Below are 25,424 nucleotides of genomic sequence, written 5' to 3'. Positions count from 1 at the left end.
GTCCAGTACGTGCTATTTGTGTGCAATGGTGCACATCTTATGTGTCTACATGTGTGTTCACCTCTCCACTCACGTCCGCTAATCTTGGTGCTGACTCGCTGTGCCAGGGCGCTGCTCTGCGCCAGCTGCTCTCTGAAACTCTGGCCCATGTAGTAGTCAATGTCATTGGCACGCAGCAGCTCCTCAAAGCCCTTGGTGGTGTCGCCCAGGTGCTGGGTCAGGATGTGGCACACGCCACGCCCCTCTCGCATCCTCTGGCGCAGGTGCGACAGCTCACGGGCCTGCGCCTGTATTAGGGTATCAAACTTCCTGCAAGGAGACAGAGGCGGGAGGAAGAGTCAACATGAGACAGATGAAGGAAGCGTCAATATGAAACCAACTGGTTCCCACGGGTCAGTGGATTGTCTAGCAACAAGAGGATTGTGGATTCCATTCCAACATAGGTCACATATACTGTGTTTACTGTAAATTAATCTGCTGTATACGGCATACATTCTAACATGTGGACCAGGGTTAGTGGTCGTGCTACCTACCCAGGCCCAGGCCAGATGGAAGCCTTTCCCTCTGCAGGGAGCCCTGGAGTCTCTGCTTGGGTCCCTTTGCCCTTCCTCAGCTGGTCCTCCAGGGCTCCCACGCGAAACACCAGCTCCTGGAGATCCTTGTCGGGTTTGGGGTGATGTGGGGAGGGCCCTAGACCCCCACCAGACGACTCCCAGCCCTCGTCCTCATCCAGGCCGCTCTGGGAGGGCGAGGACTGGAACTGGATGGCCCAATTGACCTTGCGGGGGGTGGACGGGCCGTTGGAGTGGCCGAAGGGGTCACTGGATGTGGAGAGGGAGTGCAGGCGGCCCTGGAGGCTCCGGATCACCGTCTGGGAGCGGGAGAGTTGCGAGCGCAGGTCCTCAACCAATCGCTGGAGAGATGTGATGTCATCGGCCTTCGAGGTTGATGTTGGAGGACCGGCCTTCCCAGGAGGCACAACGCCTGACCACCACTGGGAGCCGCCGCATTCCAGAGAAGTACACATCTCCAGATCGTCAAACTCTGCGGGGAACAGAAACGGAGGGGACGTGGGTTACACAACTGAAATACAGTACTGCCCTCTTGTGGCTTTACTAAACCATAGCAGATTGTTTAAATCTCCCGATAACCCTCAAGTATTGCAGAGTACAGCAATACTTTAGTGTAAAAAAAAATGCTGGCACTTGTAGCGTCAATAGTAACAGTAAGTACCTGGGCTGCTGGTCTCCTCCCTCTCAGCCTCGTTCTCACTGCGACCACACGTCTCATAGCCCATGTCCTGTAGATCCACCTGGACCTGCTTACTGTCCTGCTGCACAGACGTCTCCACTAGAGAAAGAGAGACAGAACGATACATTTGAATAAATTATCGCATGTAGCATATTGCCGTGTGTGTGATAGACAAACAGTATGTGTGCGTATGTGTGGGGTGAGGGTGTATTGACTCACTCGGTAGATCTCTGTAGTCTCTGAGCTGCTCCGCCTGAGCCTCCACGGTGGCCTCAGAAACCATGAGTCTCTCCTGCAGCTCTTTGCTCTTCAGCCGGAGCCGCACAGCATTCTCAACCATCACTGTTTCTGTGGGGCTCTGCTTCCTGTCTCCAGCTTCTCCTCCTCCTGCCTCCTCCACATCATCGTCCTGCAACACAGGACCAGAGTAATGTAAATATTTAGAATGACATTCCTTTCTTGGGGTAATCAGTCGATGGGGACTCTCACTGTTGACCTACCATACATACAGTAGCACGCGTTACTAGAGTATAATTTGGTGTGATGTCTTCCCCTTCCTTTGTGGAGTGGGACAGCAGGTCTCCCATGTGCAGAGAGACAGGCCTAGTGCAGTGTCTCTTCCCCAGGCCAGGGTCTCTCAAGGTGGGCCTGGGGGCACAGCGCTTCCCCTGGGACAGACGGTCATCCTCCCAGCCACCAGATAGATCCACCCCACACAGCTGCTCGTCCTCCTCCTCCACATCCAGCTTTTCTTCATCCGCCCCTTCTTCCAGGAATCCCTGCTCATCCCTGGGGTCCGTCTCTGACCGTCTCTCTGTCTGGTGAGACTTCAACTCCGTGTTCTCCATGCGTAGGCTGAAGAGGGCTTTCCTGTGTGAGAGAGAGAAGACAGACACACCTCAACTAGCACCTCTCATATCCACTGCTCGAACCAGGGTGAAAACCACAGGCGTTTGTGAACCTAGAAGCTGGGACCTCCGTATGTACACCACAGTAAATGTCAGAAAATACAAATATAGTTGCATGAACAAGGATATATTTTCGTTCACTTCATTTATTCTCATTCACGTTCATTCATATATGCACTGAGTGAACAAAACATCAAGGACACCTGCTCTTCCCATGACATAGACTGACCAGGTGAATCCAGGTGAAAGCTATGATCCCTTATTGATCGTCACTTGTTAAATCCCTTTCAATTGCATGGCTCTTGAACTTTGCCTCTCCCGAGTCCGTAAGGGAGTTGCAGCGATGGGACAAGACTGTAACTACCAATTTGATATCATGAAATTGCAGAGAAAAAGGGGTAAAATGTCACTATTTTTTTAATATATAAAAAAATAATGTCCACTTCAATCAGTGTAACCAGGTTAAAGAAGGATTTTTAAGCCTTGAGACAATTGAGACACGGATTGTGTATGTGTGCCATTCAGAGGGTGAATGGGCAAGAGAAAATATTTAAGTGCCTATGAACAAGGTATGGTGGTAGGTGCCAGGCACACCGGTTTGTGTCAAGAACTGCAACGCTGCTGAGTGTTTCACACTCAACAGTTGCCTGTGTGTATCAAAAATGGTCCCTCTCCCAAATGACATCGAGCCAACTTGACACAACTGTAGGAAGCAATGGAGTCAACATGGGCCAGCATCCCTGTGGAACGCTTTCGACACCTTGTAGCATCTATGCCCCAATGAAATGAGGCTGTTCTGAGGACAAAAGGGGGGTGCAACTCAATATTAGGAAGGTGTCCTCGATGTTTTGTACACTCAGTGTATACTGTATCTATATCACGTTTCGTAATAACATGTATGCAATCGGCGTGTTACCTCATCCTGGTCAGGGAGAAGCCAGACTTCTCCAGCTGATCCTTGAGCTCCTGCAGCTCTCTCTCCACCACCCTCTTCTGTTGCACTAGCTGCTTCACCTCCACCAGCCCCTGGGCGTCTCCCACTGCCTCTTGGGACAGCTTCCCCTTCCCAGGTCCTCCAGAGTTCTGATTGGAGGAGAGTGGAGAAAACGACAGCGAGAGAACGCTGAGTGTGCAAAATCGCCACAGTGTTGTTTGGATCACCCAGGCTGATGACTAAAATATGAGTTGTGGTTAGGAAAGATTCAAATGTGACATGATTAAGACAAAATAATCTACCACTATTTCAATTGTATATGTACAGCACAGGGCCTACCTGCATGGTGGCTAGGGTTCGAGCTGCCAGTTTGGAGTCCTCTTCCTCCTTGCAGTCTGCATAGTTACTGTTGACCTCAACATTATCGTTGTCCTCTGAGCTGAATTCTAGAAAGAGAACTGAGACCCCAGAATGCAGTTCTTAGTTGAAACATAAGCAATAACATGGACACACACAGACACACAGACACACAGACACACAGACACACAGACACACAGACACACAGACACACACACACACACACACACACACACACACACACACACACACACACACACACACACACACACACACACACACACACACACACACACAAGTCATGAAAAGAAAAGGCCGAAAAGAAAATGTCACACTGGCATAAGAGTTCTACTCTTTTGCATTTGTGGCAACAGATCGATTAAAACATACAAATCCTTGACACTTTTTTACTTTTGCCAGAGTACAATTCAACAAGTATTTTAATATGGTACATTTTCATACCACACATAGCCTCCTGGCCTTTCTGCATGTCAAAGTCTTTCCACCAAAAAGCAAACTGATGTGAACGCATCGACAAAACAACGCTTCCCACGTTCAGTAATGGTGGTGGTCAACCTGGAAACCTCCCCCTCTCAGTAATGGTGGTGGTCACCCTTGAAACCTCTCCCTCTCAGTAATGGTGGTGGTCACCCTTGAAACTTCTCCCTCTCGGTAATGGTGGTGGTCACCCTGGAAACCTCCCCCTCTCAGTAATGGTGGTGGTCACCCTTGAAACCTCTCGCTCTCAGTATTGGTGGTGGTCACCCTTGAAACCTCTCCCTCTCAGTAATGGTGGTGGTCACCCTTGAAACCTCTCCCTCTCAGTAATGGTGGTGGTCACCCTTGAAACCTCTCCCTCTCGGTAATGGTGGTGGTCACCCTGGAAACCTCCCCCTCTCAGTAATGGTGGTGGTCACCCTTGAAACCTCCCCCTCTCAGTAATGGTGGTGGTCACCCTTGAAACCTCTCCCTCTCAGTAAAGGTGGTGGTCACCCTGGAAACCTCTCCCTCTCAGTAATGGTGGTGGTCACCCTGGAAACCTCTCTCCCTCTCAGTAATGGTGGTGGTCACCCTTGAAACCTCTCCCCCTCTCAGTAATGGTGGTGGTCACCCTTGAAACCTCTCCCCCTCTCAGTAATGGTGGTGGTCACCCTTGAAACCTCTCCCCCTCAGTAATGGTGGTGGTCACCCTTGAAACCTCTCCCTCTCAGTAATGGTGGTGGTCACCCTGGAAACCTCTCCCCCTCTCAGTAATGGTGGTGGTCACCCTTGAAACCTCTCCCCCTCAGTAATGACAGGAAGAGAAGCGTCAAACATAAAACACGTTATTTTCCTCTGAGGGAATCTATCTCCCTGTACTGGGATATACTACTGTACGGGCAGATATACGGTAAAGTAAACTGTAAGATATACCGTAAGTATACAGTAAGAGCAGATACTTTAACTGCTAACAGTAAATACAAAACCTACAGACACAGCTCTGTGGAGTAACATGCTACGGTATCGCAGACTAGAGGGCTAGGAGAGGATGTTCAAATGTTTACTGTAAGGCTATCGGAGTATTTTTACATTATATATTAGTCATTTTACAGTCAAATAACATTACACAATAGCCGGGTACTATATGTAACGATTCTCATTGGTGGAAGGAGAGGAGGACCAAAATATCGCGTGGTAAGTGTTCGTCATATTTTAATGAAAAACTGAACACTACACAAAATAACAACGAAGAGAAAACGAAACAGTTCTGCCAGGTGAACGAACAAACACTAAACAGAAATTAAACACCCACAACCAAAATGGGGAAAACAGGCTACCTAAGTATGATTCTCAATCAGAGACAACGAACGACACCTGCCTCTGATTGAGAACTAGGCCAAACACATATAAATAGAAAAACATAGAAAAAGAACAGACTACCCACCCCAACTCACACCCTGACCAACCTAACACAAAGACACAGACTACCCACCCCAACTCACACCCTGACCAACCTAACACAAAGACATAGACTACCCACCCCAACTCACACCCTGACCAACCTAACACAAAGACATAGACTACCCACCCCAACTCACACCCTGACCAACCTAACACAAAGACATAGACTACCCACCCCAACTCACACCCTGACCAACCTAACACAAAGACATAGACTACCCACCCCAACTCACACCCTGACCAACCTAACACAAAGACATAGACTACCCACCCCAACTCACACCCTGACCAACCTAACACAAAGACATAGACTACCCACCCCAACTCACACCCCTGACCAACCTAACACAAAGACATAGACTACCCACCCCAACTCACACCCTGACCAACCTAACACAAAGACATAGACTACCCACCCCAACTCACACCCTGACCAACCTAACACAAAGACATAGACTACCCACCCCAACTCACACCCTGACCAACCTAACACAAAGACATAGACTACCCACCCCAACTCACACCCTGACCAACCTAACACAAAGACATAGACTACCCACCCCAACTCACACCCTGACCAACCTAACACAAAGACATAGACTACCCACCCCAACTCACACCCTGACCAACCTAACACAAAGACATAGACTACCCACCCCAACTCACACCCTGACCAACCTAACACAAAGACATAGACTACCCACCCCAACTCACACCCTGACCAACCTAACACAAAGACATAGACTACCCACCCCAACTCACACCCTGACCAACCTAACACAAAGACATAGACTACCCACCCCAACTCACACCCTGACCAACCTAACACAAAGACAACCTAACACAAAGACTACCCACCCCAACTCACACCCTGACCAACCTAACACAAAGACATAGACTACCCACCCCAACTCACACCCTGACCAACCTAACACAAAGACATAGACTACCCACCCCAACTCACACCCTGACCAACCTAACACAAAGACATAGACTACCCACCCCAACTCACACCCTGACCAACCTAACACAAAGACATAGACTACCCACCCCAACTCACACCCTGACCAACCTAACACAAAGACATAGACTACCCACCCCAACTCACACCCTGACCAACCTACCCACCCCAACTCACACCCTGACCAACCTAACACAAAGACATAGACTACCCACCCCAACTCACACCCTGACCAACCTAACACAAAGACATAGACTACCCACCCCAACTCACGCCCTGACCAACCTAACACAAAGACATAGACTACCCACCCCAACTCACACCCTGACCAACCTAACACAAAGACATAGACTACCCACCCCAACTCACGCCCTGACCAACCTAACACAAAGACATAAATAAAGGAACTAAGGTCAGAACGTGACAGTAGAAGATAGCTTAAATGTACTGTAAGGAGGTCGCATAACACTCAATGTTTTTAAAACGAATATAAATAGATTTGATCAAATCTACAGGTTTATGACGTATAACTAGTAGATGATGTGATACGAGGTGCAATTGGCCAGGGCAGAGTATTAAAATGTGTCAAACAGTGCAGGATGCACATTCTAAAAAGAATAAGGCCTCTTTGGATAATGTAATAGCCCATCCTTTTGTCTAGACCTCTATGCAATCTGTTCAGTGTTGGACTTCAGGAATACACTCTATTCAAATAGAAACTCATTCAAAAGCATGCCTAAGCACTAGCTGACTGTAATCTTGTGCGGTCAGACAGCAGAGCGAGTGCTAAGAGACTTGAGCGTTACAATATTCTCTTTCCCACAGACGCTGTACTTTGGAGACGCGGCTTGTGCAACGAGAGACGAGTGACACAGACTTTAAGAAGAGGTGTGGCCAGCAGGAGGTATGTTCTCTGCTCATTGGGGCTAATCGGGATGAATCTGATTGACATGTAAAACATGCAACTAGGAAAGTCTACCCTTGTTTCTATGTAATGAGCACTGCCCTTCAAACAATCGAATAGACTGGTGCCATTGGAGCATTTTAGTGTTGAAATGGAGGGAGGGGGGGTTGTGTATATGGTTATATATCCACACACGCTCATGCAGTTATGCATCCACACTGTACGTCTAGGTGTGTTTCTTACCTTTTATCCACAAATGAGCTCAACTGATACTACCTATTACTCCGAGTAGAACCAACTGTGACAGGTTGGGAAGTGGAGAGAACCAGTGACAGGTTGGGAAGTGGAGAGAACCAGTGACAGGTTGGGAAGTGGAAAGAACCAGTGACAGGTTGGGAAGTGGAGAGAACCAGTGACAGGTTGGGAAGTGGAGAGAACCAGTGACAGGTTGGGAAGTGGAGAGAACCAGTGACAGGTTGGGAAGTGGAGAGAACCAGTGACAGGTTGGGAAGTGGAGAGAACCAGGCGTGTTAACAGAGATGGACCTTAACGTAACTGGACATAGATACGTCTATGACCAGTGTACAACTCAGGTAGACTATGTTCAAGCAGGAAGCAAGGGAGGTGAGGAGGGAGGGACAGTGGAGCCGAGCCCCACCACGAACACCATGTAAACCCAACGACATCAACACGAGGTTTGTTGATTCAGCTCAAGGGCTCGCGCTCCATTGATGATGATGGTAGAGACCGGAGCAAAGCAGCTTCTGCCACGTTATCAGATCACATGGTTTCTCTTTCAGAGGCGCGTGCCGGGGGGGCTCCTATTTGACAAACCTCTAGTCGAAGAGAGGAGGATTCCCAAGGTCAGAATTATTTTTTACATACCGTGGAATCTTATAGCGTGACACTCAGACAACGGTTTGTAGACGTTACACACACAATGAGCTAAAACGAATAGGAATAATTCATGGTTGTTGAAATGTACCGTACTCTGGCAAAAACAAAACATCACTTCTATTCCACTTGAAGCGCACATTTCAGACAGCAGTCGTTATTAGATATTCTATACAAATTGCAGAGACCGCTATAGCAACACGCAATACCATTACATGGTATATAACCAACATGAATCATGCAGTTGAACATGAGAAGGCACACACATGTTATTAGTATAAATAGTAGGAGTCATAACATGAAACATGTGATGCTATCGACACTATCATACAAAGTTCAAAATCCCTTGCATTGTATGTCAACATAAGTCATATCTTCCCTCTGTTTCTTTGCCTACTGGTTATACATTCAAAGAAGCATTTGATACCTAAGCTGCTGTAAACATAATCTAATGCATTACACAATTAAAACATACAAATGTAGAATTGCACAAAGCTTTACAAAAAGCTAAAATCATATATAAAATGTAAAAAACTATTAGCTGATATATAAATAACATTGTGAAGTCTTAACTATGGTTAGCATCATCACCCAAAAAAGGTGCCACTGCAGACAGAAGGTGCCACTGCAGACAGAGTCCCATGCTCCTCGGGTGCCCACCCTCAAACTCTGCCTGCCTGTCAGCTGGCCTGGCAGTGCCCTGGGTCCTGAGGGCTGTGAGCTCAGCCTGGGCCTCCCTCCGCAGAGCCAGACGCAGTTCCTCCTGCAAGGCCCGGAGGTCCTGGCTGGTCCCCTGGAAGTCTGGACCCCGGAGGCCTAGCTGGGACCCGTAGGCCAGGGAGCAAGAGGTTAGCTGTCTGCGGAGCTCCTGGAGACGTAGAGTCTGCTCACTCATCACCTCACTCAGACGACCTGCCGATTCCTGGAGGGGGAGAAGAGTGAGGAGAGGGGAGGATAGGATAGGGAGAGGGAAGGAAAGGATGGAGGTTTTTGAGGATTAAAAGATCTGACTCGATACAGCTTCTTTGTGGCAGAAGTCTCTTTCTCTCTCTCATTCTCTCACTCTTTCTTACTCTTCTCATTCTCTCTACCCAATCAGTCCCTTAGACTATACCACACCACAGCTCTCAGGCCAGTCTGGTTTTGTTACCTGGATGTACTGGTCTCTGGTACCGATGGTGTTGAGCAGGTCCTGGACCTGTGAGTGGTGCTCCTGGGCCTGGCGGCTGCGGTCGGACAGCAGTTCCTGGATCAGTTTCTCCTTCAGAGAGAGGCGAGCCTTCAGCTCATCCACCACCTCACTGGGACCTGCCTTCACCTTATCTAGCAGGGCTCCAGTCAGGTCCTGGGATGCAGAGAGCGAGAGATAATGTGAGAGCGGAAGAGCGAGACAGGGGGTGAGAGAGAGAGAGAAAGAGAGAGAGAGAGAAAGAGAGAGGAGAGAGACAGAGAGAGAGAGAGAGAAAGAGAGAGGAGAGAGAGAGAGACAGAGGGTGAGAGAGAGAGAGAGAGAGAGAGAGAGAGAGAGAGAGAGAGAGAGAGAGAGAGAGAGAGAGAGAGAGAGAGAGAGAGAGAGAGAGAGAGAGAGAGAGAGAGAAAGAGAGAGGAGAGAGAGAGACAGAGAGGGAGAGAGAGAAAGAGAGAGCGAGAGAGAAGACGAGAAATTGCAAATAGTGTGAAGAATCAAGAATAAAAATATTTTGCCTCTGATCAGCATAAATCTATTTGTGCTGGTGTACAGTATATGTATACTGTGGCAAGTGTATAATTAGGGCATGTCACCTCAGCCTCATTGGTACGTGTGTGCAGGGCGTTCTGTAGCTGGCTGATGAGGGTGTCTCTCTCTCTCAGGCTGCGGCTGTGTCTCTCCTCCCTGTCCTCGTGGTGGCACTGTACACTCCTCCATGCCTCACACACCTGCTCCAGCTGCAAACCCTTCCCACGTACCAGCACTTCCAGGCTCTTTAACACACACACAAGATAGAAGGAACTCAGTAAGCAGTGTCTGTGTGTGTGTGCGCACGCGCGCGTGTGTGTGTGTGCTCATCAGTACCGTGATGGTCTCTTCGTTGTTGGACAGTACACAGTGTTGTCTCTCCAGGTCTCTCTCTTTCTCTCTGAGAAGAAGCTGTAGCCGACGCATCTCTCCCTCCTTCTCCTCCACGCGTCGGAACTTCTCATCCACCGCTCGCTGATGGGAGGGAACACAACGGAATAGAACAATGTGATGCATCTCTAATGGAACACAGCCGTCAGTCACCACCATCAATCACCACTGCTGTCCATGCAACCCATGCAGTCCTGGATCACGAGTTTGATTGCCCGCCTCTTATATCTGTAATATGTTCTCGTTGAGGTTCATTCTCTCGTAGACGATGACTCTCACCTCCAGTGCTCTGTCCCTGTCCTTGATGCGATCTTTCAGTTTGGTGAGGAGAGTGTCCCTCTTCTCCCTGGGCTCCTGCTGTTGGTCCAACAACTCGGAGTACTCCTGAGAGACAGGGACAGTGTGTGTTGGGACGGCTGTGGGTGAGGGAGGTGGTGTGTGAATGGGGTGTGTGAGTGTGTGTCTGTTTCTGACCTGCACCAGCTGCTCTTTGGTCTGTAGTGAGGTCCTCAGCTCTCGGATGCTCTTCTCCCTCTCCTCCTCCTCTCTCCGTCTCTCTCCCTTCTTCTCTTTCAGCTGTTCCTCTTTCCGCTGCAGCTCTGACCGAGCTTTTTCAAGCACCAGATGCAAGTCCTAGAGCAGACAGGTAGCAGCACAGTCTCCTACAATGTTTACACACAAGCAAACGCATGCACGTACTCGCAAAATGAAAATATAACCCCATTGCAAGGCTAAGCCACGCACACAGACACCCCCCCCCCCCCACACACCTGGTTGTGTCTCTCAGTACTGTGTCTGTGCTCCATGACTCCCTGTAGGTCTTTCTCCAGGCGGTGCAGGGCTCTGGTGAGGTCCTCCTCCCTCCTGGTGGCCTGACGCTGGGCTCTCTGGCCTTCCTGCAGCTCCAGCTGGGCCTGGAACAGAGAGCCCTGGAGGTCCAGCACCTCCCCCTGCCCTCGCACTAACTCCGCCCCAGACACCTGCACCCGAGACGGGGTAGAGGGAGTGGAGATGAGGAGGGTGTGGGTGGAAGAGAGCCAGAGAGTGAAGGCGGTTTACAGATAGCTCTATGTGCTGTGTGCTGGGGTCAGCTGTGCTTTCTCTATACTAGCACTGTGGGACATTACAAAGGATCCTATCAAGCGTGTGTATTAATACAAGGTCTATTAGAGATGGAGAAAGCCAAGCTCCTATTCCTCTCAATTATCATGTTGATAAAAAATTGTAACACACTACACAAACCGTACATGACGGTGTCGTCACGTCAGCTGTAGATGTAAGAGCATTTTAGTGTTCTCAGACTTCAGTACGAAGTGTGTGTGTGAGGTGTGTGTACGGTTCAGAGGAGGGCTGACCTGTAGTGTCTGGAGCTGGGTTCTGTTGGCCAGCTCTTTCAAAGAACACAGCAAGTTATTCTGTTCCTCTATGACCCGGTACAACTCTGCTGCCTGAGAGGGAGACACACGAAACACACAAAAAGGCATGAGTAAAGTAGCCTATTGTTCATCATTGGTTGGACACAATACCGTGTAAAGTGGCCTGCTGTTCATCATTGGTTGGACACAATACCGTGTAAAGTGGCCTGCTGTTCATCATTGGTTGGACACAATACCGTGTAAAGTGGCCTGCTGTTCCGGCTTTTCTTTGTGTACCCTCCCTCTCTCCTACCAGAGTCTCTTCGTCTCTCATTTTCTCGCTTTCTGTTAGTCCGTCTCTCACTCGCACTCTTTTTGCCTCTCCTTCATTCCCTCTCCCTCCCTCTTCCCTCTCTCCCTCTGTACCTCAGTCTCCTTGCTGTTGACAGTGTCGGTGAGGTTGAGGACGTTCCGTTCCTGTCCCTGGGCCTTCTCTCTGACCAGGCGCAGCTCACACTCCATGTCCCCGCGTCGCACCTGCAGCTTCTACACATCACATTCACAGACACATCAGAGAAGTGCTAAAAATCGAATACTTGTAGTTAGTTTTAAAATTAAAATTTTATAAATAGTTTATAAGCAGGCCTTTGAATTAATAGTTCAATTTAGTGTTAATTCTCTTAAAACTTAACAAATAATCCGCCTTGGATGCATGTCTACTGTATGCTATGGTCAAGTAGAGTAAAAATAGGAACTGCTTCAGAAGGAGGAATGGTGAAAGTCTGTGGGGGAAGTGGTACCTGGTTCCTGTCCTCGCTCTCTCTGATCTTGTCCTGTAGAGAGTGGACCTGGAGCTGGGCCTTCTGGAGCTCAGTAACACACTGACTTGCAGCAGTCTCATACTGACGAAGCTGGCCTTGCTGTTCATCTAGCAGCTTCTGAAACGCACAACACGCACAAATAGGTTCAGGTTTATAACATTATTTTTTTTAAATGCACGTACATGTACACACACTTCCCATGCCCCTGTGTGAGAGTGGAAAGTGATGAGGTCAGTTCACTGCACTATATCGTCCTGAGAAAGTAGTCCCTGTTTCCACGGCAGAGTGGCATTTATTTCCTGTTTTTCTGTCAATTCAGCTCTATAGAGCTATCTTTGTGATACTGTAAAGTCTCTAGTAGTCAGGGATAGTGAAATAACTCTAAATATCCTTGTCATTTCATTTCAAAGATCAACCAATCCTGCTCCCACATAACGTGCTGTAAACCCATTACCAGTAGAACACACATACTAATACACACACAGGACTCAAGCTGAGCTCTAATGATTACATGCTGTTCCAGCAGTTCAGTGAATCAACCTTCAGTGGAAAAACCAACCCACTAAACTCCCTGAGTCATACTTATCAAGTGGCCATTATTTCAGAATATCAGTACGCTCATTCCTAGCCATGTATCAAGGGTAGCTAATTATTAACACGACAAAGGAAGCTATGGAGGTGGATTAAACAGCGGAGAGCATGCCTAACACGGGGCATCGTTGTTCATATAGCAACCATTGCCATGGCTACAGACGAGGTGCTAGGATAACGATGGGGGAAAAAGTGGTTTGATTGTCTGTAGAATCACGACCCTTCCAGGCCAGTAGATACCATCCCATCTCCTCCCCAATTCAAGCCCCTCTATCTGGTCTCGTTAGTTCCAGTGTGTCTGTTCTATGAGCCAGGGGCTGGTGGTGGTCTTTCTCAGTACCTGCTGGAAGCAGAAGGGGCCACACTGCACATAGTCATCAAGCCACTGCTCCTCCATCTCTGACAGCTCTGTCTGCAGCTCCTGCTGACTGCTGGGGGCCACCCACTCTGGGATACCAGGGTGGGAGTAGAGGTCATAGTCTGGGGTTCTGAGGGACAGGGGGAGCCCAGAGAGGCCCGTCTCCAGTTTGGGTTTGACCAGGATAGGGAGCTTGCTGCCTTGAGGGGACTTTAGAGGTCTGTACTCCCAGATCCTCACTAGACTTAGAGCCAGCTCCATGGTCAACCCAGAGACTGACCCCTCCCTGGGGGCATCATCCCCCTGGAGATGAGGGTCTCGCCTCTGATCCTTCCCTGGGTCCTTCTCTCCTCCCTCTCCCTGCTCTTCCTCTTCCCCAACTTGGTGAGCGGTGCAGGGCTGAGCCACGTCTACGGCTGTGTCCCGAGATTCTATCGATGAGCCTGGGCTGAGGGTTATCCTCTCTGTGTCCCCATCGCGCAGGGTCCTGTCGCTCTCTGGCCCCATGGGAGAGGACTCTGAGGAGACAGGCATGGACTCTGACCCTGTGGAGGTCTCCTCACCCCCCATGGCACTGCCTGAGTAGCGGGTGGAGGGTTCACACGACGTGCTCCTCCTGCCTAACCGCCGAAGTACCTTACACACGGCCTCGTAGTCAGAGTCGGACACACGGAGAGCCGCACACCCTCTGCACCGCCTGGAGCGATGCCCAGACAGAGTCTCTGATCCTAAGCATTGAGGGTGATGATGCTGGGTGTGGTGCTGGTGATCCGGGGCCGGACGCTGCTGGTCCTCGTGGTCGCCCCAGGATTCGTACACAGAATAGGCCAGGTCGCCCTGAAGCAGGGAGCTGTACCTGGCCTCCTGCAGGGCTGAGAGGTCCACCACGGGGGAGTCAACCTCAGACAGCCCGCCACTGGACAGAGAGTGGTGGGCTGTCTGAGGGTGACTCCCCTGTGGTGGAGCCCCAGTACCCCCTAGCCCTCCAGCCCCAGTACCCCCTAGCCCTCCAGCCCCAGTACCCCCTAGCCCTATCCCCATTCGCATCCCAGTCTGATCCTGGATCTGGTCCACGGTGTTGTTCTTCCAGTACAAGCCTCCTATACACTGTCTCAGCCGGTCCTTCTCCTGCAGCAGCTTATGCAGGCGCTCCAGGGACAGAGCCTCCACGCGGGCGATCACTGTGTCGAAGCGGTACATGCGGTCCAGCATGAAGGCACACTTGGAACAGGCAAACTCCCCGCGGCCATCACGGGTCAGCTCCCTGCCCAGGGCGTGGGACAGCAGCACCTGCAGGTTGAGTTTGGAGGCTGGGTGGAAGATCCATCGCCGCTGATTACCGCAGAGCTCGCGGGCGCAGATCCGACACGCCTCCTTCATTTTAATGTCCAACATCACAGAGAAGTTCTGCTCTCAGTTTTACTGGAGGGGAATTGGGTCTGTTCAGATTGTTCCGGCAATAAAATAACATGTATTGAGCATGATTAAATAAAATCCATGATTTTATTTAAATGATTTAGCTGTGCAATGTTCATTTACTTTTCTTCTATGTTTTATAAAAATGTATTCGAAATAAATAGTAGCCTAATAGACTGGTTACTGGTACATTGTCCGTTATGAAAACTAATCGTTGCGAAGAGAAGCTACCACAAAAAAGGGGTAGCCTATGCTCTTTGCAGTGCTTTGAAGGGGCGCAATGATTTCTATTCAATCGCGATTATATCTATTCAAGACCATCTAAAAATATAGACTGTAGTCTAATAAAACATGGTCAATATATGGAATATAGCGTAATAAGAGAGAAACGTATGTCATTTGTGATAAACGCCTAAATCCGTTGTCGTTGTCAGTGTCACCGAGATTGCGTCTAATCGGTCGAAACACTTTCAGTTCTTCACAAAATGTCATCAAACAGATGATACATTATCAATAGTGCTCAATTCAGATCTAAACCAAATATATCACTCTATTATTTTCACTGCGGATGTCATCTCATACTGCTTTTTCTGACACGGCTCATCTAAGACAACACATTACAGTTGCGCTGTTTCATCTCAGCTAATTCAACACTAACACGGAATTCACCACCCGAAAGAAAAAGACTGTAGTGGAGACGTCCTTCTAAAAAGGTGTGGGTGTCCCGTTATTTTTCGGCTCCCTGATAGCAGTTTACCGGACCGTGTGACGAGGAAGGGAGAAGATGGAACCGATGGTTTCCACGGGGTTTTCACGTGTATCAGAACAGGGCGCGATGGAAACCTTGATCAGGGTTGCCAGGTTCCGTAAATACTCTAACCAATGACAAAACAAAACCCGCCCAAAAGGCCTGAAAACGAACTATTTTTTTTCACAGCAAACGGGGAGTTGCCACATTTATACAATAAATAATGTTTCCATAATGTTAAAGAACCAATAAGCAAAATTCGGATTATCAAAATAATAATTATTGCAAACTATGATATGAGGTAATAAACACGTTTGAATATGTTGCAAGATAAAATATAATGTTCCTTTATTAAACTCCCCAGATAATTTTCCAACATTGGATGTCGATTTAACTCTATGATGACTGCTTTGATTAAGCAAAAAGGCATGAGGTTGTTATGGTACAGTACATGGCCAATATTGGAATTCAACTTTGCCATGGTTTGCTTTGATTAGGTGAAGGTAGCCTATAGTCCCTGATAGGCCTACATTTTTATTTCAGATAGTCTACAGTAGCCTAGGCAAAATGTGGTCAAGATCTAAACTGAACGATTTAGCAGCTGGTTTAAATTAACAGACGATTTCATTCGCAATTTCGAGGTAAGAAGCGCTTGTGTTTCCCAGTAGCCTGCCTGAATAGGCTATTGACGATGGGGTCATAATTTCAATCACTGAATTTGATATTAATATTTTTTTTTATTTAACCTTTATTTAACTAGGAAAGTCAGTTAAGAGCAAATGTTTATTTACAATGACGGCCTACCAAAAGGCAAAAGGCCTCCTACGGAGACGGGGGCTGGGATTAAAAATAAATAAAATATAAATATTGGACAAAACACACATCACGACAAGAGAGACAACAGAACACTACATAAAGAGAGACCTAAGAAAACAACATAGCAAGGCAGCAACACATGACAACACAGCATGGTAGCAACACAACATGACTACAACATTGTAGCAACACAACATGGTAGCAGCACAAAACATGGTACAAACATTATTGGGCACACATATCAGCACAAAGGGCAAGAAGGTAGAAACAACAATGCATCACGTGAAGCAGCCACAACTGTCAGTAAGTGTTTCCATGATTGAGTCTTTGATTGAAGAGATTGAGATAAAACTGTCCAGTTTGAGTGTTTGTTGCAGCTCGTTCCAGTCACTAGCTGCAGCGAACTGAAGAGGAGCGACCCAGGGATGTGTGTGCTTTGGGGACCTTTAACAGAATGTGACTGGCATAACGGGTGTTGTAAGTGGAGGATGAGGGCTGCAGTAGATAAGGCCTAAGAGGGTTTTATAAGTAAGCATCAACCAGTGGGTCTTGAGACAGGTATACAGAGATGACCAGTTTACAGAGGAGTATAGAGTGCAGTGAGCTACTGCCTGAGCTATGTTGTTGATATATATTAAGAAGAGTGGGGGGCCTAGTATCGAGCCTTGGGGTACTCCCCTGGTGACAGGCAGTGGCTGAGACAGCAGATGTTCTGATTTTATAAACTGCACTCTTTGAGAGAGGTAGTTAGCAAACCATGCCAAAGACCACTCAGAGACACCAATACTACTTGGTCTACCGTATCAAAAGCTTTGGCCAAGTCAATAAAAAGAGCAGCACAACATTGCTTAGAATCAAGGGCAATGGTGACATCATTGAGGACCTTTAAGGTTTCAGTGACACATCCATAACCTGAGCGGGAACCAGATTGCGTACCAGAAAGAATACTATAGACATCAAGGAATCCAGTCAGTTGATTATTGACAAGTTTTTCCAACACTTTTGATAAACTGGGCAAAATAGAAATAGGCCTATAACAGTTATGATCAGCTTGAACTCCACCTTTAAATAAAGGACGAACCCTGGCTGCCTTCCAAGCAATGGAAAAGGTTGGAGATAGGTTTGGCGATGATAGGGGCAGCAACCTTAACCTCTTGCTCCTACCTGGCATGCAGGCGTCCCATCTAGAGCTCTGGAAATGCAAATGCACTACGCTAAATGCTAATAGTATTAGTTAAAACTCAAACGTTCATTAAAATACACATGCAGGGTATTGAATTAAAGCTACACTCGTTGTGAATCCAGGCAACAAGTCAGATTTTTAAAATGCTTTTCGGTGAAAGCATGAGAAGCTATTATCTGATAGCATGTAACACCCCAAAAGACCTGCAGGGAACGGAAACAAAATAATTAGCATAGTCGGCGCTACACAAACCGCACAAATAAAATATAAAACATTCATTACCTTTGACCATCTTCTTTGTTGGCACTCCTAGATGTCCCATAATCACTATTGGGTCTTTTTTTCGATTAAATCGGTCCATATATAGCCTAGATATCGATCTATGAAGACTGTGTGATAAACGGAAAAAAATTGCGTTTCATAACGTAACGTCATTTTTTTAAATTCAAAAAGTCGACGATAAACTTTCACAAAACACTTCGAAAAACATTTGTAATGCAACTTTGGGTATTAGTAAATGTTAATAAGCGATCAAATTAATCACGAGACGAAGTGTTTTCTATAGGTGTCCGTCTTGAAATACTGTCCGTGTATTTCTCAACCAAAATATCCGGTCGGAGACCTGAAGAAAAAGCCTGTCTCTTGTTCGTTTGACCAAGAAACAAAGAATTGGCAAATGACAAGACTGTTGACATCGTGTGGAAGCTGTAGGTACTGCAACCTTAGCCCTATTTAATGTCTTTCGCCCATAACAATGGGTTGAAGCGGCGGATGGATATATTTTTCCACTTTCAGTGATCAGATTTTCCTGCACTTTTCAATGAAACGCACGTTCTGTTAAAGTCACAGCCGTGATTTAACCAGTTTTATAAACGTCTGAGTGTTTTATATCCACACATACTAATCATATGCATATACTATATTCCTGGCATGAGTAGCAGGGCGCTGAAATGTTGCGCGATTTTTAACAGAATGTTCGAAAAAGTAGAGGGTCGACTGAAGAGGTTAAAGAAAAAAGGGTCTAAACCATCTGACCCAGATGTTTTTTGGGGGTCAAGTTTCAGTAGCTCCTTTAGCACCTCGGACTCAGTGACTGCCTGCAGGGAGAAACTTTGTAGCGGGGCAGGGGAAAAAGAGGGAGAAGCATCGGGGATAGTAGCATTAGAAGGGGTGGGAGATGAGGAAATGTTGGACAGGCAAGGAGGCATGGCTGAGTCAAATAGGAATTCTGACTTAATGAAGTGGTGATTAAAGGGCTCAGCCATGTGCTTCTTGTCAGTAACAACCACATCATTAACTTTAAGGGATTAATGGGCAGCTGTGAGGGGAAGTGTTTCTTCTCCAGGTCTTTAACCGTTTTCCAGAATTTCTTGGTGTTAGACCCACAGAGAGAGAACTGATCCTTGAAGTAACTAACTTTCGCCTTCCGGATAGCCTGAGTGCACTTATTTTTCATTTGCCTGAACGAGAGCCAGTCAGCCTTAGAAATGCGTGTGCCGAACCGTTCGCCAAATGCAATTCTTGAGGTGGAGTAACTCTGCAAGGTCACGGTCAAACCAGAGGCTTAATCTGTTTCTAATTCTCATTTTCTTTATGGGGGGCGTGGTTGATAACAATACCACTGAAGAAAAAAAAATGTCCAAGCGTCTTTGACAGAGGGGATCAAGCTGATTCATTACCATTTTACAGAGGCTAACTCAGGAAGGAAGGCTTGCTGATTAAAGTTTTTTAGCAAGTGTCTGTCTATGACAAACCAGGACAGGTCGTTTTACTGAGCAGCAATTACAAACACAAGCTGTAAAACAGTGATCACTAAGGTCATTACAGAAAACACCAGACTGATACCTATCAGGATTATTTGTTAGAATAACATTGAGGAGAGAATAATCTTATTGGCTCTAGTGCGCCCAATGTCGTTTTCCCGTGCTTTGTCGCCTTAATTTCTTGATGCGCATCAGGTCTACCGTGTTATGGGATCAGTGTCGCTAAACCGGGACAGTTGTTTCTAACGTGTGCTAATGTGACTAGAATGACGTTGTATACAACAGCCAACCTTCCAGGACATAGACACTTCTGACCCACTGGGAATGTGATGAAAGAAATAAAAGCTGAAATAAATAATTCTCTATACTATTATTCTGACATTTCACATGTATATATACAGTTGAAGTCAGAAGTTTAGATACACCTTAGCCAAATACATTTAAACTCAGTTTTTCACAATTCCTGACATTTAATCCTAGTAAAAATTCCCTGTTTTAGGTCAGTTAGGATCAGCACTTTATTTTATGAATGTGAAATGTCAGAATAATAGTAGAGAGAATGATTTAGGGTGATAGGGTGCAGGCCAGGCAGCAGGCTGTTAGCCAGCCTGCCAACTTAGTGGAATCTGCCACTAGCACAGTCAGTGTAGTCAGCTCAGCTATCCCCATTGAGACCGTGCCTCGAACTAGGTTGGGAAAAACTCAACATGGAGGTGATCACCTTAGCAATCTCACTGGAGTGAAGACCTCCTCCATTCCTGCCATTATTGAAAGAGATTGTGATACCTCACATCTCAAAATAGGGGTACTTAATGTTAGATCCCTCACTTCCAAGGCAGTTATAGTCAATGAACTAATCACTGATCATAATCTTGATGTGGTTGGCCTGACTGAAACATGGCTTAAGCCTGAAGAGTTTACTGTGTTAAATGAGGCCTCACCTACTGGTTACACTAGTGACCATATCCCCAGCGCATCCCGCAAAGGCGGAGGTGTTGTTAACATTTATGATAGCAAATTTTAAAAAATCGTCTTTTGAGCTTCTAGTCATGAAATCTATGCAGCCTACTCAATCACTTTTTATAGCTACTGTTTATAGGCCTCCTGGGCCATATACAGCGATCCACACTGAGTTCCCTGAATTCCTATCGGACCTTGTAGTCATGGCAGATAATATTCAAATTTTTGGTGACTTTAATATTCACATGGAAAAGTCCACAGACCCACTCCAAAAGGGTTTCAAAGCCATCATCGACTCAGTGGGTTTTGTCCAACATGCCTCGTGACCTACTCACTGCCACAGTCATACTGTCCCGTGGAATAAATGTTGTGGATCTTAATATTTTTCCTCATAATCCTGGACTATCAGACCACCATTTTAGTATGTTTGCAATCGCAACAAATAATGGCCAACCAAGGATCATCAAAAGTCATGCTATAAATTCTCGGACAACCCAAAGATTCCTAGATACTCTTCCGGACTCCCTCCGCCTTCCCAAGGACGTCAGAGTACAAAAATCATTTAACCACCTTAGGAACTCAATTTAACCTTGCGCAATACCCTAGTTGCAGTCGAACCCCTAAATACCAAAAACATTTGTCATAAGAAACTAGCTCCCTGGTATACAAAAAATACCCGAGCTCTGAAGCAAGCTTCCAGAAAATTGGAACGGAAATGGCGCCACACCAAACTGGAAGTCTTCGTACTAGCTTGGAAAGACAGTACCGTGCAGTATCGAAGAGAACTCACTGCTGCACGATCATCCTATTTTTCCAAATTAATTGAGGAAAATAAGAACAATCCAAAATGTATTATTGATACTGTGGCAAAGCTAACTAAAAAGCAGCATTCCCCAAGTGAGGATGGCTTTAACTTCAGCAGTGATAAATTCATGAACTTCTTTGAGGAAAAGATCACGATCGTTAGAAAGCAAATTACGGACTCCTCTTTAAATCTGCGTATTCCTCCAAAGCTCAGTTGTCCTGAGTCTGCACAACTCTGGAAACACAAATTGGTCTACACAGACAAGTTCTGGCCTGGTTTAGATCTTATCTGTCGGAAAGATATCAGCTTGTCTCTGTGGATGGTTTGTCCTCTGACAAATCAACTGTACATTTCGGTGTTCCTTTTAGGACCACTATTGTTTTCACTATATATTTTACCTCTTGGTGATGTCATTCGGATACATGTTAACTTTCACTGCTATGCAGATGACACACAGCTGTACATTTCGATGAAACATGGTGAAGCCCCAAAATTGCCCTCGCTGGAAGCCTGTGTTTCAGACATAAGGAAATGGATGGCTGCAAATGTTCTACTTTTAAACTCAAACTGTTGAATCTGTTGAATCTGACAATTAATCTTGATGGTTGTTCAGTCGTCTCAAATAAAACTGTGAAGGACCTCGAAGTTACTCTGGACCCTGATCTCTGTTTTGACGAACATATCAAGACTGTTTCAAGGACAGCTTCTTTCCATCTACCTAACATTGCAAAAACCAGAAACTTTCTGTCCAAAAATGATGCAGAAAAATGAATCCATGCTTTTGTCACTTCTAGGTTAGACTACTGCAATGCTCTACTTTCCGGCTACCCAGATAAAGCACTGCATAAACTTCAGTTAAAGCTAATCATGGCTGCTAGAATCTTGACTATAAGCCAAAAATGTCATCATATTACTCCAGTGCTAGCTTATCTACACTGGCTTCCTGTTAAGGCTTGGGCTGATTTCAAGGTTTTACTGCTAACCTACAAAGCATTACATGGGCTTGCTCCTACCTATCTTTCCAATTTGGTCTTGCCGTACATACCTACATGTACGCTATGGTCACAAGACGCAGGCCTCCTAACTGTCCCTAGAATTTATAAGCAAACAGCTGGAGGCTTGGTGTTTGGTGGTTGAAGAGGGTGGGTGGGGTTATATCCTGCCTGTTTGGCTCTGTCCGGGGGTATCGTCGGATGGGGCCACAGTGTCCCCTGACCCCTCCTGTCTCGGCCTCCAATATTTATGTGTCGGGGGGCTAGGGTCAGTCTGTTATATCTGGAGTATTTCTCCTGTCTTATCCAGTGTCCTGTGTGAATTTAAGTATGCTCTCTCTAATTCTTTCTTTCTTTCTCTCTCTCGGAGTACCTGAGCCCTAGGACCATGCCTCAGGACTACCTGGCCTGATGACTCCTTGCTGTCCCCAGTCCACCTGGCCATGCTGTCCAACTGTTCTGCCTGCGGCAATGGAACCCTGCAGGAGCGGTAGAGATACTCTGAATGATCGGCTATGAAAAGCCAACTGACATTTACTCCTGAGGTGCTGACTTGTTGCACCCTCGACAACCACTGTGATTATTATTATTTGATCCTGCTGGTCATCTAGGAACTTTTGAAAATCTTGGCTATGTTCTGTTATAAACTCCACCCGGCAGAGATAATGTCCTCAGATAATCGCATGGTATGCTTTTGCCGTAAAGCCTTTTTGAAATCTGACACCGCGGTTGGATTAACAAGAAGTTAATCTTTAAGCCGATGTATAACACCTGTATGTTTTATGGATTTTTATGAGTATTTCTGTTTTTTAATTTGGCGCTCTGCAATTTGTTGCCCAGGTGGGACGGTAGCGTCCCACACCCCCTAGAGAGGTTAAAGGCACAGTCAACTTAATGTATGTATATATATATATATAAATTGTTGCATATTGCGTTCATAGTTTTGTTCAGTATATATATATATACTGAACAAAAATGTGACCGCAGTAATGCAACAATTTCAAAGACTTCACTCAGTTATAGTTCATAGAAGGAAATCAGTCAATTGAAATACATTCATTAGGCCCTAATTTAAGGGTTTTCCATGACTGGGCAGGGACAGCCATGGGTGGGCATAGGCCCACCCACTTGGGAGCCAGCTCCAGCCAATCAGAATAAATTCATCCCCACAAAAGGGCTTTATTACAGACAGAAATACTCCTCAGTTTCATCAGCTGTCCGGGTGGCTCGTCTTAAACAATCCTGCAGGTGAAGAAGCCGGATGTGGAGGCCCTGGGCTGGCTTGGTTACACGTGGTCGGCGGTTCTGAGGCCAGTTGGATGTACTGCCAACTTCTCTAAAACAATTTTGGAGGAGGCTTATGGTAGAGAAATTAACATTCAATCCTCTGGCAACAGCTCTGGTGGACATTCCTGCAGTCAGTATGCCAATTGCACACTCCCTCAGATCTTGAGACATCTGTGTCATTGTGTTGTGTGACAAAACTGCACATTTTAGAGGCCTTTTATTGTCCCCAGTACAAGTTGCACCTGTGTAATGATCATGCTGTTTAATCAGCTTCTTGATATGCCACACATGTCAGGTGGATGGATTATCTTGGCAAAGGAGAAATGCTCACTAACAGGGATGTAAACCAATTTGTGCACAACATTTGAGAGAAATAAGCTTTTGGTGCATATGTAACATCTCCTTGATCTTTTATTTCAGCTCATGAAACATGGGACCAACATTTCACATGTTGCGTTTATATATTTTTTCGATGTATATCTATTTTATGAGAAATGCCAATGGCGGCCGTGGTGCAATTTAGAAGTAACCCAAAAACCTGCAATCCGCGACCAATACATTTTGCCCTGCAACATCATTTTCAAAGTAGACAAATTTTCCAGAAAACAAATCACATGGCAACCCTGACTTTGACACACTGGAATGTACCATTTCCCCTGCCTGTTGACACACTGGAATGTACCATTTCCCCGAAACAGGGATGATATATTCTTCCTCTCCTGAGCATAATATGCCAGCCTGCCTGTCTAAAAAAACATCACATTACATAACCATATAGAGTTCCCTTTATACATTCCTCCCAAATACTTATATATTATTATCCCTTCAGTTTGTACTGTCCCATTTTATAGATAGTCAAGCAGGTAGAAAAGCAGGTCTAAAAAGTATGGTACTGTCATTATGGGCATGTCCTGTTATTATAATCCATAATAGAAATATAAACGCATAGCCTAATAGAAAATAACATCTAAACATATACTTCTGAACTGATCAACTGGGCACTGTGTGTTTGTACTTGAAACTTAGAATTAGGCCATCATGTCATGTTCATTTGCTTGAAACGTTCTTCTGCCTACTGTGCTGAAGTCATAGGCTACTATGTAAGAATGAGTTCATCTCTTCCCCGAGGCAGGAATTTCCCAGCATCACTCAGGCTTTTGGCCTTCACACACACACACAGGCCCACATTTCAGCCAAAAACAAGGGGGATAAGGGGAGGAGGGTCCCTGCTCCCTTCCAATCACATGCTGGTGTGTGCAGGGATGAGAGTTTAACCCAAATCCTGCCTCTCAAGCTCCAAGCCTTTCCCGTGCAGTGGAAACATGAATCTTCCCCACCCTTAGTACCCCATCTTTCATTATGAGTGCTGTTTATGTTGATACAACATGATGATATGTGATTTGTTTTCTCCAGGGGGTGCAGACCTTTGGAACTCAGTGAACAAACCTCTAATGTACATTTGTCACCCAAAAAGATGTAATAGTTGAACCCTGTAGACGAGATGCCATAACAGCAATCAACCCTAATGATCAACACAATCAAAACTGTATTAATCCTAATCAGTGGGAATTACAGAAGTCTTTTTACTGATTATTTCACTGTTTATTTATCTGGAAATGACAGAAAAATAAGAAAAGTGGCATAAAGAGAGTAAAGAAAGGCTAAAAAAAAAAGACCAAAGTGGCAGGCTGTGATTTGATTGTAATTAGAGCTGGATTCAGTCAATCAGGAGACCAAGTTTAACCTTTGGAATAACAATGTGTGTGTGTGTTGTGTCACACATTTTACATAAACATGACCTCTTCTCTTTGATTTGCTCTGTAAAACATTATGCAAGCAAACATAAATTGAAGAATAGAAGACTAATTCTCAATATTTAGTATTTTATTAGGATCCCATGAGCTACAGCTTCCTGGGGTCCACTCAAAACAGAAAACATTACATAATACATAATGTTAGACAAGTACATCACAAAGACAGAACTACATAAATATAAAACAAGAAAACACACTTTCATATATTTCTGCTTTCATAATCATGTGATTCATAGACGCTGCTGAATTCAAGTGGAA

General features: G+C 46.0%; 1 protein-coding gene across 7 annotated transcripts in view; it reads right to left on the bottom strand.

Annotated features, from left to right (window-relative positions):
• Positions 1–25,424, bottom strand: part of LOC124038005 (myomegalin-like) — a 149,162-nt gene that overhangs the window by 29,316 nt on the left and 94,422 nt on the right. For 5 of the 7 annotated variants that reach the window (XM_046353354.1, XM_046353349.1, XM_046353352.1 and 2 more), the window contains exons 10-26: positions 12,413–12,550; positions 12,039–12,158; positions 11,613–11,705; positions 11,028–11,237; positions 10,732–10,890; positions 10,537–10,641; positions 10,204–10,341; positions 9,933–10,112; positions 9,301–9,495; positions 8,742–9,072; positions 3,433–3,551; positions 3,076–3,242; positions 1,752–2,121; positions 1,471–1,660; positions 1,234–1,350; positions 534–1,044; positions 62–309 (exon numbers count right to left, since the gene is read on the bottom strand). In XM_046353354.1, the coding sequence (XP_046209310.1) occupies positions 62–309; positions 534–1,044; positions 1,234–1,350; positions 1,471–1,660; positions 1,752–2,121; positions 3,076–3,242; positions 3,433–3,551; positions 8,742–9,072; positions 9,301–9,495; positions 9,933–10,112; positions 10,204–10,341; positions 10,537–10,641; positions 10,732–10,890; positions 11,028–11,237; positions 11,613–11,705; positions 12,039–12,158; positions 12,413–12,550 (3,391 nt within the window). The remainder of the gene's footprint in view (positions 1–61; positions 310–533; positions 1,045–1,233; positions 1,351–1,470; positions 1,661–1,751; positions 2,122–3,075; positions 3,243–3,432; positions 3,552–8,741; positions 9,073–9,300; positions 9,496–9,932; positions 10,113–10,203; positions 10,342–10,536; positions 10,642–10,731; positions 10,891–11,027; positions 11,238–11,612; positions 11,706–12,038; positions 12,159–12,412; positions 12,551–25,424) is intronic. The other 2 variants (XM_046353350.1, XM_046353353.1) reach the window with 2 other exon arrangements.

This window comes from Oncorhynchus gorbuscha, linkage group LG06 (genome assembly GCF_021184085.1).
Source record: "Oncorhynchus gorbuscha isolate QuinsamMale2020 ecotype Even-year linkage group LG06, OgorEven_v1.0, whole genome shotgun sequence".
Taxonomy (NCBI): Eukaryota; Metazoa; Chordata; class Actinopteri; order Salmoniformes; family Salmonidae; genus Oncorhynchus; species Oncorhynchus gorbuscha.
The sequence above is the reverse complement of the archived record's forward strand: the minus strand, read 5'-3'. Positions and strand labels throughout refer to the sequence as shown.